General features: G+C 41.9%; 2 protein-coding genes across 2 annotated transcripts; both read left to right on the forward strand.

The window, feature by feature from the left end:
• The first annotated feature begins 701 nt into the window (after positions 1–701).
• On the forward strand, positions 702–5,373 carry lamp3 (lysosomal associated membrane protein 3). The gene is made up of 7 exons (XM_070908535.1): positions 702–762; positions 1,547–1,657; positions 2,364–2,446; positions 2,835–2,957; positions 4,053–4,125; positions 4,212–4,382; positions 5,234–5,373. The coding sequence occupies exons 1-7, from the start codon at positions 702–704 to the stop codon at positions 5,371–5,373; spliced, it is 762 nt and encodes a 253-aa protein (XP_070764636.1).
• Positions 5,374–6,474: 1,101 nt separating this feature from the next.
• mccc1 (methylcrotonyl-CoA carboxylase subunit) lies at positions 6,475–15,417 on the forward strand. Its single transcript, XM_070908534.1, has 19 exons — positions 6,475–6,593; positions 7,198–7,241; positions 7,804–7,943; positions 8,129–8,224; positions 8,403–8,524; positions 8,712–8,859; positions 8,945–9,066; positions 9,168–9,279; positions 9,863–9,944; positions 10,046–10,173; positions 10,297–10,480; positions 10,825–10,934; positions 11,092–11,308; positions 11,429–11,515; positions 12,493–12,542; positions 12,911–13,048; positions 13,601–13,708; positions 15,084–15,155; positions 15,280–15,417. The coding sequence occupies exons 1-19, from the start codon at positions 6,538–6,540 to the stop codon at positions 15,415–15,417; spliced, it is 2,154 nt and encodes a 717-aa protein (XP_070764635.1). The 5' UTR covers positions 6,475–6,537.
• The last annotated feature ends 4,068 nt before the right edge of the window (positions 15,418–19,485 follow it).

The following is a 19,485-nucleotide window of genomic DNA, read 5'->3' on the forward strand; positions in this document are numbered from 1 at the left end:
TTAGCATATTTTGTTACAGGTACACTTAATGTGCTTCAAGTTCAAGTGCAAACAGCGAGAGTGAGATTATAATAAATTATAACATTATAATAAATAAATAACAAGCACCAACAACGCTGTCAACCACCCACCCTCTAAAACAAACTGCTATTTTGTACCATTTCACCTTTAATCTTGTGTGTGACTGACAATATGCCAAACATCCTCTAAGCAAAGCCAAACACTGTTGATCCTGATCCCAAAGGAACACATCCGTTTAGCTTTTCAGCCCCACTGACTGTAAGAAAACATCATATAATGATTAATAATATAACCTTTGACCTGACCCTGTGGGGAGCCTGACGTCGACTGTTCTTGACTGAGATTACTTTTGAAGTCCACTGGGGTACTTCACGTGGAGTTTATTTCATTGCCGTGCTATGTTTTGCGAAGATACAGTAATGTGCGGCCGAGTCTTTGACTCTGCAGCTTTTCCCATCCGACTGAGAGGCTTTAACTGACATGAAGTTACCGTTTTAAGTGCTGAGAGAGGCAGCGGTCTTCACACCACCTCCTGTGACACTTCACTTCCTCTGCATTTGATATAGGTGTTCAACAGTTTCACATTTACAAGTCAAACCACAGCCGCGGCACTCACACTGCACTCATCATCTAGTACTGTGGCATTACTCTACTCTATTCTGCTCTTCTCTCTGCTCACTATGATGCCAAGGGCTCACACGGGTGGATGGCCGCTTTTCTTCCTGGCTGCTATTATCCCAGGTAAGTTTGATAATATTCAGATGTCATTTCACCCTCAGGCGATGGACTCTCTCGACAGGCCGCTCGTGGGCTTTTCTCTGTAACTCGGACATTTCAGTATTTCGTGGGAGACTGAAACAAACTGCAGTGGGTGAGGCAACTTGCAAATTCATCTTCTGTTCAGCAGCACCGAGACGTCACAGGCAACTCCATTCTGTTATTATATGCACACACGCAAAGAGGAGTTTGAAATGAAATGGAGGTCTTCATAAGGCTGTTTTAATGTCTCTTTAAATGGTGTCGGCGTTGTCTGTTCCGTGTCATGAATGAAGCTGCTCTCCCACGCAGCCATCGTTGGTGTAGTGGTCCTTAATGGTCCCACTGATGGTCTGTTTTACTCAGTCTGTGATTTAAGCAAACAGGTGATATGGGGATGATCAGAGTCATTTTTCAGTCATGCATTGTATCCCAAAAATGCATTTTCAGCCGTCTCGTTGAAAAGTGGACAAAGCTGAGAACAAAAATGTTAAATGTGATTTTTCCATTGACTTTAAACTCATAGTGGTCCCACAACAATTCCCTGGGGGGCCCTCTAACACATTAATCTGGCCATAGTTGTATTTGTACTGAAAGGACCGAACCTAGTTCCAAAGCGACGCAGCAGTTTTCTACCAAACTACCAGAGGGTTGCCGGTGGTTATGATTTATTGCTTTTGAAATACTACCTTTTTATAGAGCAATAAAACAAAATCAGGTGATAAACGCTAGTTGAGAGTGACACGTCTCTTCTCCCCCCCCCCCCCAGGTCTCCACCTCCAGAGAAGTGGCAGCTCCGTCCAGCCAGACTCTGAGCTGCCCTCTGAGGCTCAGATCTACCAGCCGGTCTTGCAGCCCTCTGCGGCCAGTCCTCCAATAGGTACGCACCAACACAAGACCAGATTTATTACACACATATAAAAAGCTTCCGTAGCCCGTCCTATTACAGGAGGAATCACAAAGACGCCAGGCTGCAGTAGCAAGAGCATAAAAGCAGCATGAAATCTATAAAAGCTTTTCCTGAAGAAAAAGGCCCGCGGTTGCTGTCAGCTGTCATGCTGAATGTTATTTTGGCGGAGCTTTTTGAAGATGGTTGGCTCGTGAAAACTCATTCATGTGTTTGTTTTTTTTTTATTGGAAGCTGAAGCAGGTTTAATCATCACATGAGAGGGAGGTCTGAAAATAGGCTGAACTCTGTAGTTTAATGGCTGAGACGCAATAGGAGAGGTTAAAGGTTCTAACTCGTGCAAAGTCACCATTACTGTGAGAATGTAACTGCTCTTGATCAGTATATAGAGTATTATGTAGCTATACAAGCCTAGATTGTATTCAATCACATAAAAGAAAAAGAGGAGAAAAAGAGTATTTCTGCTCTGAGATAATGTAAGGTGGACAGTAACAGTGTAAAAGGAAAGCCAAATATAAGTAAGGATAAATTGTGATGGCTTGGTTGGCCGCAACAACACAGCCTGTGTGGCTCAGAGAGAACAACTTCAGGTGTGACAGGTGATGAGGAGTGAAAGTTAGAGATGAGATTACGTAATAATTGTGTCCAATGTGAAAACCTTTGTCTGTTTTGTGCACAGGGACCTACATGCTGAAAAGCCTTGCTGGGAAACCCTGTATCAAAGCCACCATGGGAGTAGAGTACATCGTCAGGGAAAAGAAGGTTAGAGGCTGTGACCGGCTCAGCACTCTGTGTGTGTGCGTGTTTACCTCAGTGTGTATCTGCGTGGACTTTTCTGGTATTTCAGCACTTTTTTCAGACAGTGTGTGTGTGTTTGTGTCAGCACGTCTTAGTGAGGTGTCACAAACTGGTTTCACTGTTCAAACGCCCATCAGCTCTTTTAAAATGAGGGAAAGACGAGTGCACCCTGGCTGAGGTCGATTCAACCGACATTTGCATGCAAATTCAAACCCTGGCATGTCTCCAGTGTAAGGGTTGAGTGTCAAAACGGTCACATTTCTTTCCAGTCACGAAAGTTAACAAAAACAAATAGAAAAGAAACACTGACTTGTCTATAAAGTACTGTTTCTTTCCTGCGTGCTTTCAGAAGACTTGGTATTTCAACCTGGACCCCTCCAGGACCAGGACCAGCGGCTACTGTGGCAAAAGAGCAGCTCTTTTATCTCTCACACTGCCAGACAATGCTGCCAGTCTGCAGCTCACCTTCAGAAAGGTACAACAAAACTCGCATGTTCCCCTCTGTGGGGGGTTTGCATGTTCTCGCCGTGTCTGAATCTTCTGTAAGTAAGTACTTTTACTCAAGTACAAACTCGAGGTATTTTATGCAACTCCATACTTCTACTCCACTACATTTCAGAGGCAAATATTCTCTACATTTGTCGGACACCTTTAGTTACAAGTTACTTTTCAGATTACAAATTTCCATACCCTTCCTCTGCAGTGAATCTATAGATTTGGAGATTTTTTTATTTCAAACGTTTCTGATAAATTGAAGGATTAAATCTCTTTATGGGTTGAGACAATTCTCCTACTTCTTAATTAAAAAAGACAGATCTGGACTGTCTGCACACCCTGAACACATATAGCCAGGCCACTATTCTGCATGCAGTGGTGGAAGAAATACTCAGATCCTTCATTAAGCTAATTTTGAGGGTACAAAATGGAAAATGTGGCTGCAAATAACACAAGTGTGCTAAGGTAGAATGCTGCACAATATACGGCATCAGCCTGTTACCAGATTAAGCTGGCAAGTTAAAGTGCAGTGCAGAAAAACAACACACAAATAGTTCAGGAATATTAGCTCTGTGACAGGTCAAAAGATTGAACAGATTTACAGGAAGTGAACATGTCAGATGTTGTTCAGAAATGCAGCCTTCTTCTTCCACCGCTGGTCCAAAAAGGTGCAAAAGTGCAACAAAAAAAGTGAGAAAAAGTGACATTTCCGTTTCAAGAAAAGGTTCAAGATTGATTGATTGATTTGAGTGTCCTGCATCATATTAGCTCACAGGACACTAAACAGCCACAACAACCAGGATGGCCTCATGGCAAAACATAATATACATTTTCACAAATCCATGACGGCAATGTCTCGCTGTGTTGGAAACAGTGTCATGTGTCTTAGCTGCCATGCACTTTCTATAAATCTTGCTGAGACAAAAGTCTCCTCATTAAATAGCCAACTCAACATGTGAAACCTTCAGACAACCAAAACAAACAGTTGATGAAATGACGTTTCTTTACTTGGAAAAAGATGTGTGTTTCAAGGATTCCTGAATCATCTTCAGTCTCTCTGTATTTTTGTCTCCAGGAAAAGAATCTTTTCTACGTCACCAAGCTGACTGTCCACGTGTCCCCTCTGCCTGTCTGCCGAGGATGTGCCAGTAAGACCAGAGAGGGAGAAAGAAATGAAGCTGCTATTTCTGATCATCTGCAAACACTGACCTGTCTCACATCCCCTTCCTCCCAGATAAGACTTACTCGGGCTTGGTGGCCCACGACAAGCTGTTCCCGGCAGCTGACGGTCAGAGCTTCAAGTGCAAATCGGAGTATCTGCTTCTGACGTCGTCGGAGCTGCGGATCAAGCTGGTTCCTCTGCAGATTCAGGCCTTCACTCTGCCCAGAGGACGGTACGGAAAAGGTGACTGAGCTGATCATTTGGGTTCAGTGGTGCAGGGGTAGGTTAAAATCGGCTGCACAAATTGAAGTGAGTGTAGGTGGTTTTATCTTCTCTAGTAGATCTAGAGCTGTTATCATATTTAGAAGCTGCTGAAGCTTGTTTTGGGAGGACAATGACCACATTCACAATGCTCAGTTAAAAACACGTCACCACTTGAACATAAAAACTCATAATTCTCTTTACACCCTCAGCTAAGCATCATGGTCTTGCCTGTGCTTCCTCTCAGCTGTTCATACCAAGTGAAAAAAAAACACAATCCAATAGGGCAGTCATTTAGAGAATCAAAAGTTGCGATGAATCTCAATTTCCAAAACAGGAAGCTATGAAACAATGGTTGCAAGCCGTGGCAGCAGAAAGCTCTGCCAGACAAAATAAATCAAATCTGGTGATAAATTGGCTGGTGAGCCTTCTTTGCTGATTGAGAGGTTCGGCCAGTCAGGATATACTCTGGGATGAGAGTTTTGAGACTCAGACATGGCTTTTGACGCTGTGATAATTTGTCCCTTTGGACTGTGTCGAAGCCCAGCAAGTCACTTGAAACTAAAGCTAATGGTTTAGTGTAGCTGTGCACAATCATAAACAATGGCCTCGTTTTAAAAGCAGTCCAGCTTTCTTGTACAGCATACCTGAGTGGTTTGAGTAGTTAATGAAATAATAAAATGCAGACTAATGCCACAAAACATTTCATAATAAATGAATGACATGATACAGAATTCCATTGGAGTTCCATATGTTTTCCACATATTTCTACTTAAATCAAGGTCCTCATTGTCCCATTCTCCTCCTCCTCCTCCTCCTGTCTTATGTTTCAGAGGTGGAGTGTTGGGCCGACTATAACAAGCGGGTCATTCCCATCATCGTCGGGGGCGTAGTGGTGTCTCTCATTCTGATCGCTGTGTTGACCTTCCTGTTCATCAAAGACCGCCGCCAACAAGGATACGACAGGATCTGAGCTCGCTGTGAAACTGGATGGAGATTAACGTCATCTCAAAGAATATTTCATACTGTCAAAAAAAGTTCTCAAAATTGCTGTCTTTAACTTGAATGTAACTCCTGGAGTTCTTCTACAAAAAAAAAAAAGGGTCTAATGTCTAATATTCAAACTTTAAATGCAAACAATGTTGTTACATTTCTTTTTTTGGACTATTCTTTCTTTGATTTTTTCATTATAATCTTCCGTTCTCTTTGGAACTACTATGTACCCGAATACAATTTTGCATTTCATTTCACATTCATTCTGCTTTCAGTGGATACCCTTTGTTCACTGATATTTGTTGTAATAAAGATATATAAATATATATATGTTTAATAAAAGGGAAGTGGGCTGAAAATTAGTTATAGAGCACCTAATTACACTAGCAGAATATTGTCTACTGTTGATTCTGCGGTATCCTTGCCATTTAGATTCAAGAGTTATAGTATGATAAATCACATTATACAATATTCTGGTATGACGCAATTCATCATACTATAACTCTTGAATCTAAATGGCATCGCAGTTAATTAGTTCAAGTTTTGCAGCTATTACCTTTTATCAGTCTGCAGTATGTTGGCCATAGTAAGATGTTTTTTTGAATAAAATACATTTTGTTTTTTAACTTCAAAGGTAACGGAAAAAAATATTATAATGTAGCTACTTGAATGCTTCAATGCTTGAATGTTTTCAACTAATTTCTATTTCAGAATATCTGTATTGCTTTACAAGCAATTCTTCTTGTTTATAAAATAAAATGAGTTTTATTTTATTAGAGTGATTAACTGTAATTCGCCACCCGTTTGACAGAGAAACGCTGCCGTCTGCTGGTTATTCTTGGTAACTGCAGCTTCCTACACACCTCCATATCTCTCTTTCTGATTGGCTGTCGACACTACGAGTCCTTGGAAAGGTCGTAATTAATAATACAGAAATGTACTCGCGTGTGGCAGTGTTTATTAGTGCGACTGTGGAGTAAAAGGCCCCAAATATTTCTCTCCGGTTTAAGTAGAGTTTTTTTTTATGCAGTTAAAATAGAACAGTACGTGTGTATGAGCCGTTTAGTGTTTACCACTTCGCCTTTTCCGCCTCAGCTGGTCAGTCAATTAGCTAGCTAGCAGCTAGCCTTAGCAGCTGGTAGCTATGGCTGCAGTTATTCTGAGTTTCCCAACTCTTCAGGGTCTGAGGATATTTACACAGTGAGTATGACATGGGCGCTCCGATGTCGTCTGAATACTAGCTGCCACCGCCACCGTTATTTCTACCCACCAGCTTTTTCTTAGACCGTCTTTATAATATTAGCTTACAGCTGTCAAGTTTGCAAGCCGACCAATGTTAACGCTACCTTAAGTTACCTCTGAGCTAACCTGACAGACACTTGTGTAGCTATCATTGCCCCACATCACATTGTAAATGATCTGCTGGTGCTCATGATTGATTACCTGGACAAAATCACGTTCTTTCTTCCCTCAACATCAACGGTGTTGATTAAAATGTTTTTTTTTCCATCACGCGTGCTACCGAATCAGATAAGAGCAGAGCAAGGTTAAATAAAGGTAGCAGACCGTCAGCTAGCAGGGCTAATGTTGCTGGTACAACATGCACACTTGTTGTGGATACACCTGTGCCTTCACTCAGTTATTTGGGCTGAGTTTTGCTTTATAGTGGCTGTACGTGGTATTTGATAAATGATCCACCCTGACACAGCAGCATGTCGTCCAGTTAGCATCTGCTCTGCCCTTCACAGCCACGTAGAAGTTTGAATGGTACTGAAGATGTTGTCCTCTCCTCTCCTCTCCTCAGAAAACTGTCATGGACCAAAAGAGGGATGAGGTTTGTTTCAGGAGGTGAGTGAAGGAAACGCTCCTTGCACTATTCTAAGAAAATAGAACAGAAATTGCTCTGTTGCTCATTTGATTAATACAATGATCGAGAAAAATGTTTGACAAAACCATATTGTTTATTTTGTCCGACCAACAGTCCAAAACCCAAATATATTCATTTATCCATGATATAAAATAGAGAAAAGCAACATCCTCAGAGAATATGTATTTTTTAATATTTAGTATTTTTGCTTGATAAAGGACTAGTAATCGATTATTGAAGTGTTTGTTGTTTATTCTGACTGATCAGTTATTTGATCAATTGTTTCAGCTCTATGAATATAATCTTGCATGCGCTGTGGATCCCAAACCATCGCCTGTGCTGTGGTTGTTTTGATCCGACATGGTCATGTCGCATCTAAACAAGTTAAACTTTATTCCCACAGACTTTGGAGAATGATGGTTGCAAGCAGGCCCTTTAAAACATTTTGCGCTTTTGATTTAATTAGTGAGGTGGTGACTAGAATGTTTTATTGTGCTTTTGGGGAAAAAAATAAATCTAATGTGTCTGCTGTGTTCTCTTTAGGGGTGGGAAGGATAGAGAAGGTGCTGATTGCCAATCGAGGAGAGATTGCGTGCCGTGTGATGCGCACGGCCAAGAAGATGGGCGTCCGCTCGGTGGCTGTGTACAGTGATGCGGACAGACACTCCATGCATGTGGCCATGGTGAGATGCTGGATAACTCGCTGTGTTTGTAGTCATCTGTTTCTCAGTCTATTCTTCTACGCTATCTGCAGCTGCTTTAACAAACACAATTAGACAGCATGTTGCTAAAGTGGTGTTTTCTTTGCCCATTAGTAGTTTTCAAACTTCTACAATCTGTGTTCAGTCTGTTTTTGCTTTGTTTGTAGGCAGATGAAGCCTACCACATCGGCCCTCCACCCTCCCAGCAGAGTTACCTCTCTATGGAGAAAGTTTTGGAAGTGGCCAAGAAGTCTGGATCACATGTGAGTAATCCTCTACTTGACGATGTTTAGGTGCTGCCATTTTCCTTTTAGTCCTGCTTAAAGGAGCTCCTTCAAAAGAAAGTGTCGATAATGGTGTTCAGGTGTTTTTAATCCCTTTCACTGCCCTCCATGCTGAACTATTCCTCTGTGACTTTGTTAAATGTTTGTGGGTGTGTAGGCGGTCCACCCTGGTTACGGCTTTCTGTCAGAAAACACAGAGTTTGCGGAGGCGTGTAAACAGGAAGGCATCATCTTCATTGGACCACCTTCCTCTGCCATCCGAGACATGGGCATTAAAAGGTAACACACGCGCACATACAAAACAATATCCGTTTGTTTTCTCTCTCCAGCTATCTCTCATAAATATGTAATAAAAGAATTGTTTTATGGTTGGTTTTATGGAGGACTAACTCGAAACATTATTGAGGAAAAATTAATAATGGCAATATATGCCAATTGACCTTTATTGCTTTGCGTCCTTTTTCAGCACATCCAAACACATCATGTCAGCTGCTGGGGTGCCGATCATTGGTGGTTACCATGGAGAGGACCAATCAAACGAAAGGCTGCAAGCAGAGGCCGCCCAGATAGGGTACCCTGTGATGATCAAGGCAGTCCGTGGAGGAGGAGGGAAGGTGAGAGGACGTGAAAAAAGCCTAAATAACTTTGACAAGCTAACTTGAGGAAACATAAAGTAACCTCGTGTGTTTGTGTGTTTAGGGGATGCGTATTGCACGGTCAGACTCAGACTTCTTAGAGCAGTTGGAGTCGGCGAGACGAGAAGCCAGAAAATCCTTCAACGATGATGTGATGCTGGTTGAGAAGTTTGTAGAGGATCCCAGGTAACATTCACTCCCTCTAACTCAGATACTGCTAACCAGCCAGGTCTACCACCAAGACAGATTTGTCCTTTTTTATTCATCTGTCGGTGTGTCTCCTGCAGACACGTGGAGGTTCAGGTGTTCGGGGACATGCACGGCAACGCTGTCTATCTGTTTGAGAGAGACTGCAGCGTCCAGAGGAGACATCAGAAGATCATAGAGGAAGCACCGGGGGTGAGTGTATAATGGTGGTCACATAGATGTATTGTTGATTTAACGCTGACCGATGAGGAACTGCAAAGGTTGCTGTGAATGTGCACGAATCGGACCAAACCTTGAGTGTGAGTGAATTTAAATTCTGACATTCAAATCAGTTTTCTCCTGCAAGAATGGGAGCCTGACCTATGACTACCTTGGTCATCAAACTGTTCCCATTGTGGACAAACGTCAAACAAGGAACTCGAAATCTGTTTCTCCCAAACTCGTAAATGTACAGTCAATAGAAGCTCTTAGTTTAGCTTTTAGCTACCACTGCTACTCTCTTTTTCTAGGAAGAGGACGCATATCGAGAGTCTTTCCTTCACTAACATGGTGACAAAAGCTGGAAAAGCTTTCCACACTAAGTTCAGTCCACCTGTGTTGGTTTTACTTGTGTTTCTTCTCTGGCTGCCAATAACCACTACATCAAAGGAAGGATAAAGTACGTGGATCTATGATGTGAAACTGGATATGAGGGCTATGATCACTCGAGTGTGTTCGTGTCAGCTGTCGACTGCTTTACTGTATTTTCACTCTGTCTCTGTTTGTATGTTTCCAGCCTGATATTAGTCCTGAGGTTCGGAGGAAACTCGGAGAGGCAGCAGTGAGAGCAGCCAAGGCTGTCGACTATGTAGGGGCAGGTGAGGCACACAAACACTCACCTCGCACACACCTCACCACAGCGCCTCAGAGAGCCGAACACACAGGATGTGGACATCGTGTCGTTTGTCTTCCTGTGAAGGTACGGTGGAGTTTATAATGGACGCCCAGCATAACTTTTACTTCATGGAAATGAACACCCGGCTGCAGGTGGAACATCCTGTCTCTGAGATGATCACTGGGACCGACCTGGTGGAGTGGCAGCTCAGGGTGAGAAAGGAGGGAGGAAACGCGGACTTCTTCTTCTTCTTTCAATTAACAAAATTAACCTTTTGTCTTCAAAAAGTTTCAATTTCAGTCACACTGATTACTCTGGGTGTAAATCTCCTCCAGGTGGCGGCAGGGGAGCGCCTGCCTCTCCTCCAGGATGACATCGTCTTAAGGGGACACTCTTTTGAGGCTCGTATCTACGCCGAGGACCCAAACAACGACTTCCTGCCAGGGGCGGGGCCTCTGCTGCATCTCTCCACCCCTCCGGCAGACAAACACACACGCATAGAGACTGGAGTCAGGGATGGTAGGGCAGCCTAGATCTCACTCTCTGGTTGTGTTTACATGGATAGTTTTGCATTCTTTATGTAACAACACTTCAATTTGCTTCATATATAGTGTGCGATATAGCAGCGATGAGTGCTTGTGTAGCACATCCATTTTTTAATCTCTCTGCTTTTCGAGAAATTCTTGATTGATTATCCAATCACACGTGACAACAACCAAGAAAGTAGAAAGAATAATCGATGCGACTGCTTCAGACTGTGTAGATAATGAAGGACGAGCGAGGGGGCAAATAAAGTGAATTACCATAATGCAAAATATACGGGGAGCTTTTACGGCTGACACGGTGTCTGGCTTTGTTTTCAGGGGACGAGGTGTCGGCACATTATGACCCGATGATCGCCAAGCTTGTGGTGTGGGGAGAAGACCGATCTGCTGCCTTAAAGAAGCTGCGCTACTGCTTGCGGCAGTACAATGTAAGACCCAAATGATGCAAATACAGTATTTACTAAACCCAGAGTCACAACGTGTAGCATTTGATTTCAGTTATACAACATATACATGCAGAAATGCCTAGAATTCATGGCTCTTTGTATCAACTGTCCTCGCATCCTTCCTGTCCCCTCGCCTCAGATCGTGGGACTGAACACTAACATTGACTTTTTGCTGAGTCTTTCGGGCCACCCGGAGTTTGAGGCTGGAAACGTGACCACCAGCTTCATCCCTCAGCACTACGCTGACCTCTTCCCCGCTCCGAGAGCTCCCTCTGGGGAAACGATGTGCCAGGCGGCCCTGGGCCTGGTGCTGCAGGAGAGGAAGCACACACAGGACTTCACACAGACCTCCACTGGTGAGGGGACAGCATTTGTCACGATGTGTGGTTTATCAGACATTTGTCCTGGAAAAGGTAATAGTATACTGAGTGTACATGGTGTGTGTGTGTGTGTGTGTGTGTGTGTGTGATTTTCAGACCCCTTCTCCCCATTTGGCTCCTGCAGCGGCTGGAGAAGCAACATTCAGTTTAACAGAAACATGACGCTACAGGTGGGAGACAAAAGTAAGTAACAGAATTATGGTGAGCCCTTACCGCCCCCTAGTGTAGAGAATTTTAGTAGTTTAACTTGTGTACTTAATGCACCACAGACATGCAATACCAGCCTTTGACCGGGGACTCCAGATAACAGTTCAGATAACGTCGAAACTAATTTAAATTTTGATCAATTAATCTCGACAATGAATCCGTTGATCTTTAAAATACCACAAAATGGTGAAGATTTGCCGAAACCACCTTCAAATTTCTTGTTTTGTCCCACGAACAGACGAAAACCCAGAGAAACTACATTTACAATTATTTCAAACAAAGGTCACATTTGTGACCCTGGAAACAAGAAATATTTGGCATGTACGCTGCAGAAGTGACTTCAATGGTTAAGCCATTATCAAAAAATTCCCTCTATTCTTTTCATGCTGTCATTTACCGGAATCACTTGAGCATTTCTGTTATTCTGTCCACCCCATTTATATCAATGAGGGTAGACTAAATAACAGAAACACTGCAATACAGTTCAACAGCACCATAAACATCTCATCACTTATCTAATTACAGGATCATTGAGCCTGTTCATCAAAAAAGGGTTCGAGGTGTATGATGACGGTAACGACGGTTCAGTCGTGTGAAATTAGCAGAAGGAGCGGTTTGATTAGCAGATCATTACAATTAGGGTCGTCTCATAACTGCTGATCTGATTTTATTTAATGAGAGTTTGAATAATTAAGACTTCTGTCGGTGACAGTTTGTTAACGAACTCGTATTCATTATTCAATGTTTCTATTAGAAATGTCACCCCAACGCCAAAAGTAAATCCCCCGGCTGCTGCCGCGTCAGTGTGATGATGATGATGATGATGACGATGACGTTCATCTAAAGCCTCAGCATTAAGTTACTTCATGGTCTCCTCCTGTCTGCTTCCTTGCTCCTCTCAAACCTGTTTCCGGAATTACAAAACATTTGGTCTCGTGTGTTTGTGTCTGTAGAAGTTGACGTGGTCGTCGTGTACAACAAAGATGGAAGCTACACAATGCAGGTGAGTCCTGCATCCTGCGTCATCAATCACTGAAAAGTACCTGGATTTAAAAAAAAAAAAAAAAAAAAAGGAGCAGATCAGTTTTGGTGTTTTTAAATACTGTATTATTGTATAAACACCAATTCATTCCCTTATACATATACTGCAGTAGTTTGGCAAAATAAACTCAAGGTCCACTTTGCTTTTAAACACATCTCACTGCCTTTATCAACGAATTGAATACTGAGCAAACTCCATTCACTGGTGAAGGCTGTTAAGCTAGTAAGTGGACCTTGATTTCGTCAAACTTCTGTTCCTGCGGTCAAGAATTAAAAGGGATTGTTTTCGTAGCACTATTAGTAGGAGCAGAAATGTGTTTCTTCTCTCAGATCGGTGAGGAGGTGTACCATGTGACCGGGGAGGTGGAGGTGGAAGGCGGAGCGTCGTTCCTGCACTGTTCTGTCAACGGCGTGAAGTCTCGGCCCAAACTGGTGATCCTGGACAACGCGGTGCACCTGTTCTCCGCGGTGTGTTCCCACCACCTCTGTCGGCAGTAGAAACATAGTGAAATATAGATGTGACAGATTTGAGTTTTACATATTCCCTAAGTCAGTGAAGCAGCTTTTAATACAACATAAGACAAAACAAAACAGCAACATGCACACAACCAGAGGATATCTTGCTCTTTTGCTTGAAGAAAAAAAAAAAAAGGTTTCTTAGTTAAAGCTAAACATTTTAGCGCGTACGTTTTAACGGGGGGCGGGCTTATCAAAGCATGAAAACGTGTCAAATAAAGGCAATTTTAAAAAGTTCTGTCAGCTTCACTTTTTCCCCCCCAGATAAGAGATTTTGTAAAAGCTGGAAATCCACGCTGTCCCGAGTCGGTTTAACGAGAACTGCACTTCACCTGTCACTGCAGAAACTCTCATGTCCTGCGTTTGGCGTCTGTCATCTTCCGAGACTGCTGGCTGGGGGGGGCAAACACTCGACGTCTGACATCAGGAGAAATGAAATCCTCTTACGTCAGCCGCCAGTTAACTGTCACTGCTGTTTCTGACACCTTCATGTCTTCTCTGCAGGAGGGAAGCTCTGAAGTGTCGGTTCCGGTGCCCAAGTATCTGGCCGGTGTGAGCGGCTCTGGGGCTCAGGGTGGAGCTGTGGCCCCCATGACTGGAACCATAGAGAAGGTCAGTTTGGCTGTATTAGTATATGGATTATACTGGATTATTATTGTTGTTGTTTTTTTTTTTATATAAGCCTTTCACATCACTCTGTTTCAAGATACAACAGTGAAGTTAACATAACGTTATCTTGAAAGAAATACATTATTACGTAAAAAACAGAAGTCTACTAAATGCTTCAGAAGGATTTTGTCTGAGATTTCTGACATAGTGAGATATGACATCATTTGTTCTACAGTTTTAGGACCACAGCTTAAAATACAGCTAAAGGGCATTGGACAGATAATTGTGGACTCTACAAAGTAAGGGATGAAACACTTTTAAGGTGTCCTGATGTGTTACCAATGTTAGACACAATGTCCTAATATGTGAAAAGAATGGACAAAGCACAGCTGTTGTTTTGTTCTTCAAGTCCTTTATTTACTATATCAGGACACCTCACAACACATTATGAGACTTGTGTTATTACCAAAGCAAAAACGTTTAAACTTTTTTTTTTTTTCTTTTTTAATTGCAAGTGGAATTTTAAAGAAATAGTTGGGGAACACGCTTGCTCACTTTCTTGCCGAGAGTTACAGGACAAGATTGATACCACTCTTAGACATAGCCAGCAGGCGGTTAGCTTAGCATAGCATAAATACACCTACTGTCACAGCACTGTTTAAAGCTAAGTAGTTAACATGGTAATTAGACAGCAAGATACAATATGTTGATTAGTGAGCTTTACAAGTGTTGGTAGATGTAATTTTGAGCTTTGGACAGAGCCGGGGGCCAGCTGTTTCTCCCTGTTCTCTTTATGCTGTGCAATGCTAAGCTAAGCGCCTCCTGACTCCAGCTTCATATTTAGTGTACAGGCACATGAGTGGTATCAATCTTTTCATCCAACTCTCTGCAAGAAAGCTAACACTGTAAGTGTATTTCCCAAAACGTTGGTACTATTTTATGTATTTATATATATATATTTCAGCTTTTTTTGTTTTGTTTTGAATTAGCTTTGATGCTCAGTGTTGTCCGTTTCTTTCACCACTGCTCTAAATCAGCGAACAAGGTATATTAGAACTGCAGGTAATACTTTGACTTACACAGTGCCTCCAGTTAACTCACCGGTGACACTAACCTTAATCACAACAAAGAAATGTGTTTAAAAAAATCGTCATTCGTTCTATGAAGTTTGGAATGGTTAAGTGGCCGTGGTATAAGCACTTTAATAATCTTTATCTGTTGTTTCTTTATGGGGACACCTCTGAGTGTATTATTGTTTGCCTAAGATGTGCTGGCAGCCAGTGTAATGAGACTGAAGCAGAAGTGATGAGAGCAGACCGTCTGCCATATATGGAACAACTGAAAAGAATAAATAGACAATGTGCCGTATCGTGTTCAGGTGCTGGTGAAGGCCGGAGACAAAGTGGCTGTCGGAGACCCGCTGATGGTCATGATCGCCATGAAGATGGAGGTGAGGGACTCCTGCTGGCTCTGCCTCACACACATTCTCACCTTTACTTGGTCTATCACAGGCACACACACACACACACTCTCTGCTGCTCTTGTAATATAGTTTTTTTTTTTTGTCTCCGCAGCACACGATCCGGGCGCCCAAGTCAGGTGTGATCAAGAAGGTTTTCTTCAGCGAGGGCTCCCAGGCCAATCGTCACGCTCCTCTGGTGGAACTGGAGGAGGAGGTGGAGGAGGGGGAGGGCGAGGGGAGCAGCCAGTGAACAGACTCCGACACACAACCACACTCACAGTCGCACACCGACATGTAGGAGAGAACCGGGACTAGTTACTGTGACAACTGGAGGGAAAGTGAGTCAGTCTGAACAGGGGGTTGCACTTGATTCATATTTCTTAAAGTCAGGACCTGAATCATCAGTTGGGGGTGAGTTTGGTTCAGTCTGCAATGGATGAGACAAAAAAAACAAAAAACTTCCCACCCTGGGGACCCACAATGCCTTTGGGAGGGTCAAAAACAGTCAGGAGTGACCTGAAGTGTTCCTGGGTTTGACTTGTGTGACAGCTCATACTGTTGCCTTTTACACATCCGAGTATCACGTTTGATGTTGATTTGTAGAACGTTTGCTTGTTTCTGCTTTTCTTTCTTGTGTTGTTCATATGTATTGCAGTAATCAGTGACTCTCTGGCAACTTCTGTGTTTGCACATTTCTATTTTGATTTTCTTCCCAAGTCTCCCCTTTTTCTGTCTGTGGTGCAGTGTTGGTTGAAGGGGTTGGGTATTCTCTTGGTCAGTACAGTTTAACGCACTTCCATACTGATACTCTTGTACTTCTTCTGCTTCTTCAACTAAATACTTATTTGTAAGCATGTCTGAGGCAGAAGATAGGTAAGTAGGTGGGATATCGGACGAAGTCCTCGCAGCATTATGCCATAGTGGGCTATAGGAATAGTTACTGATGACTGAGGGGAGAAAAGTTCTCATTTACGTCACCTTAGAATATTTACTGAGTGAATACCGTTCATCTTCATCAACTTGTTTGTCTGGGGGGGGGACGTAAACTTTTACGTTTTCTGATAGAATCACACGCTCCTTTTATAAGTTTAGAAGATTGTAAAACCTGTAAATATCATAAAACCTGCCAATATTTCAAAATGCATTGTCACGAAGCTGAAAGCAACTCAACTGTCACACTTTGAACACTACATGGTTTTCACTCAACTGTGACTTTTCAAGAGAAAAGAGGCCGAATGTAAACTTGTTTTTGGTGTCAAAAATATTTTGTATTGGTTTGTTGATTTCCAGTTTTTCCAAAATCCACACGTTCTGCCCTTCCAGACTGACTCCAAACTCTTCATCATTTCCCCCTGAAGTTTGTTTGCAGAGGTCTGCTGTCTGCCTACGTTGTTGTAGAAGATATTGTAACATGGCACGGAGGAGAAAGACCTTCAAAATTGGGAGGCAGAAAAACACTCCAGAATTATCAAATGATTCCCAATTTTTGTGACCCACTTTGGATTAAATTTGATAACAACCCTTAAAGGATGAAATGTCGGACACAGAGGGCTTTAGACAGACAGACAGATGGTTTGTTTCTGTGTAAATCTGCCATGAGAACTTGACCCGTTTCTGCTGACCACTCTCCTTACTAACTGCTGTGTTATGAGGCCTTGTAGATGTATGACAGATGATTTTTAGAAAAGGATTGGTCAGATGCTGTAATAATAAACACATTTCAAAAGTATGCACTGCCCCATGTCATTCTTGATGTACTCACAAGTGCCTGAAGGTGGTTTGCTTAGTGTATCACTTATTTATTTATTTTTTACTTATTTTGGCTGATTAGACCTCCTTTGTTTTAGGTTTGTGTGGGTATGTACTGACTGCGGTTGGTTGACATCTCCCCACCCTCTTAACAAGTAACACCTTTGTCATGAATTGAGCTCCACCATCCTCAACTTGCAGGTCTAATCACTCAGAGGGACTGAAAACAGCTGTGTGGCTGTGCAGAGCCGTTCGTTCAAATCTTTTCATCGACTCGGTCGTTCGAATCGTTTGTGCAAACCGTCTGTTAGGACTAACCGTTCGTTCGAATCGTTTGCTCGTTCGAGCGAACCGTCCGTTTATTCGAATTGTTTGTACAAACCGTTTGTTCGAACTGTTCATTCAAATTGTTTGTTTGAATCGTTCATGTGAACCTTTTTTCCATTCGTTCAAATCTTTTGTTCATGGCAGGTTTTTTTGCAAGTTGTGTGTTCAAATCTAACCAAAAGCCTTGTAATTGTTTTCCCTCCTTAAACTACATGGGAGTTGTTTATCAGTCGTGAGCTGCTTTGCTGCTGTTTTGTTTGGTTGCGGTCAGTTAATGTCTACTTATCACATTTAAAAGACCATTTAAATGAATGAAGTTGCACTCCAAAGATCTGTTTCTTAAAAATGTATTTATTTCGTAAATAGAACTGCATCTTCATAAACATCAGCTATAAGACACATTTACAGACAGGAGGACAGACAGACAAGGCGACAGATATCAGAGAACAAAAAGAGTGATGACGGTGGTTTATTAATTGTCAGGTGCAGCATGATTTACTGATGAGAATAAAAAAAAAAAATGATTTCAACAAACCTCTTGGTACTGACATGATCTGCAGCCTCGTGTCGTACTGGCTGATGCTGAGTCACAGGACACTCTGCTGCAGAGAACTAATCGGTTGACATTTTAATTTAGATTCCTCTCTTTTTAGCTGATTTGATCATGGAAACCTTAATTTGATTCAAGCCGGGGCTCATTTTTTCCAAGAGCATCTCCGCAGTGACGTCATCTGTCAGCATTTCTCTGTTTTCAAGTTCAAAACTTTCTCTTCTACAAAAACGTTTGGACATTACTACTAGATTTAGTTTGATCTTGAGTATAATTTATGGTAACAATGACCATAAATGTGTTCATTGAATAGTTCAGGATCAAACCGTTGAGTCTGGTCACTGAATGACGATGTTATTCGCATGTAAGAGACACAAGACTGAACAAAAGTGATTTTCAGAAGCAGGAGGACTTGGTTTAAAACCACATCTGTAGACAGAGTTTAACAGCTCTTGGTGTCCTTAATGAGGTATCCAATCAAACTTGGATGGTGCTTCTGATGGATGACATGATCATCGTCTGTAGTCGAGGCTTGATAAAATATTAAATCATTTTTTTTTTTTTTTAATTATGTGGCTGAGTAATCTCCTGCTTCTAGAAATACCCCAGAGGCCTCGTCGTGCCCACGCCCTGTTGCTCTCCTGTGATGAAGCTTAGATGACGTCAGTGCTGTGATACTTTGGGTAAATCAGGTCTTGGTTGTTCCTAATGTCACATCTAATCTTAAAAAAATATATAGCATCTGTTTTCTGCGTAAACAACAGTAAAGATATGACTCGAGTGCCCCAATTACATTTCACATGTTCAAAATCTGTACCTGGATGTCCAGATACAAATTGCAATGACGTGTAAAACTGTGACCGGATGGTGCTTTTGTTTTTACTCAACACGGGTGAAAATAGAGACCCAAAGTGTTCAAAATAATAAATATATATATAACTGAGAAATTGTCAAATGCTGTTACTTCTCCATCCTGCTTCTTTTCACAATAAGAGTTTTACTGTAGGTCATATTTTATTTCACTCCATAAGTATTTATTTGATGTCTGTCTGTCTTTAGTTTTTTTTAATGTTTTATTTAAAACATTAAAAAAAATAAAAAATGCTGCTTTTATCACCAACTCTGTCAATCAAGATGAACAGGGCAGATGTCATAATGTCTTATTTATTGAATTTTGAACACTTTGGGTCTCTGTAGATGAGCACAAGGGGGCATCAGTGCTGCAGGTGTTTTCTGCTCATGACTGCCTTATTTACCTTTGACACGTATATTAAGTATACGTATACATATATATACATATGTATGTATACGTATACATATATACATACGTATACATATATATATACACGTATATATATATACACACGTATATCTATCTGTGAAAACAGTTGTATAGTTTTTCTGTGGCTCTGAAGGAGCTTTTCAAAATTTGTAAAAAGAAACAAAACACTGATGTTTTCATCAGACTTCTCTCAGCTTGAGCTTGAGCTTGAGACTTCAAGTTTTCAACAGAAAGCCATGTGTGGAGCTGGAAAGACGTTGGCATTTACCAGGCAGGGAGGGCCTTACAAAGACTGCAGGCTCCAGTGTTTAAGATATCGCTGCCTCTGCTGCATCAATCATGAAAACAAAAAGAGCCGTGTACAAATCCGTGCTCAGATTCATAATCTGTGCCCTCACATTTGTAAACCG

The sequence above is a fragment of the Enoplosus armatus genome, chromosome 7, assembly GCF_043641665.1.
Source record: "Enoplosus armatus isolate fEnoArm2 chromosome 7, fEnoArm2.hap1, whole genome shotgun sequence".
Lineage (NCBI taxonomy): Eukaryota > Metazoa > Chordata > Actinopteri > Centrarchiformes > Enoplosidae > Enoplosus > Enoplosus armatus.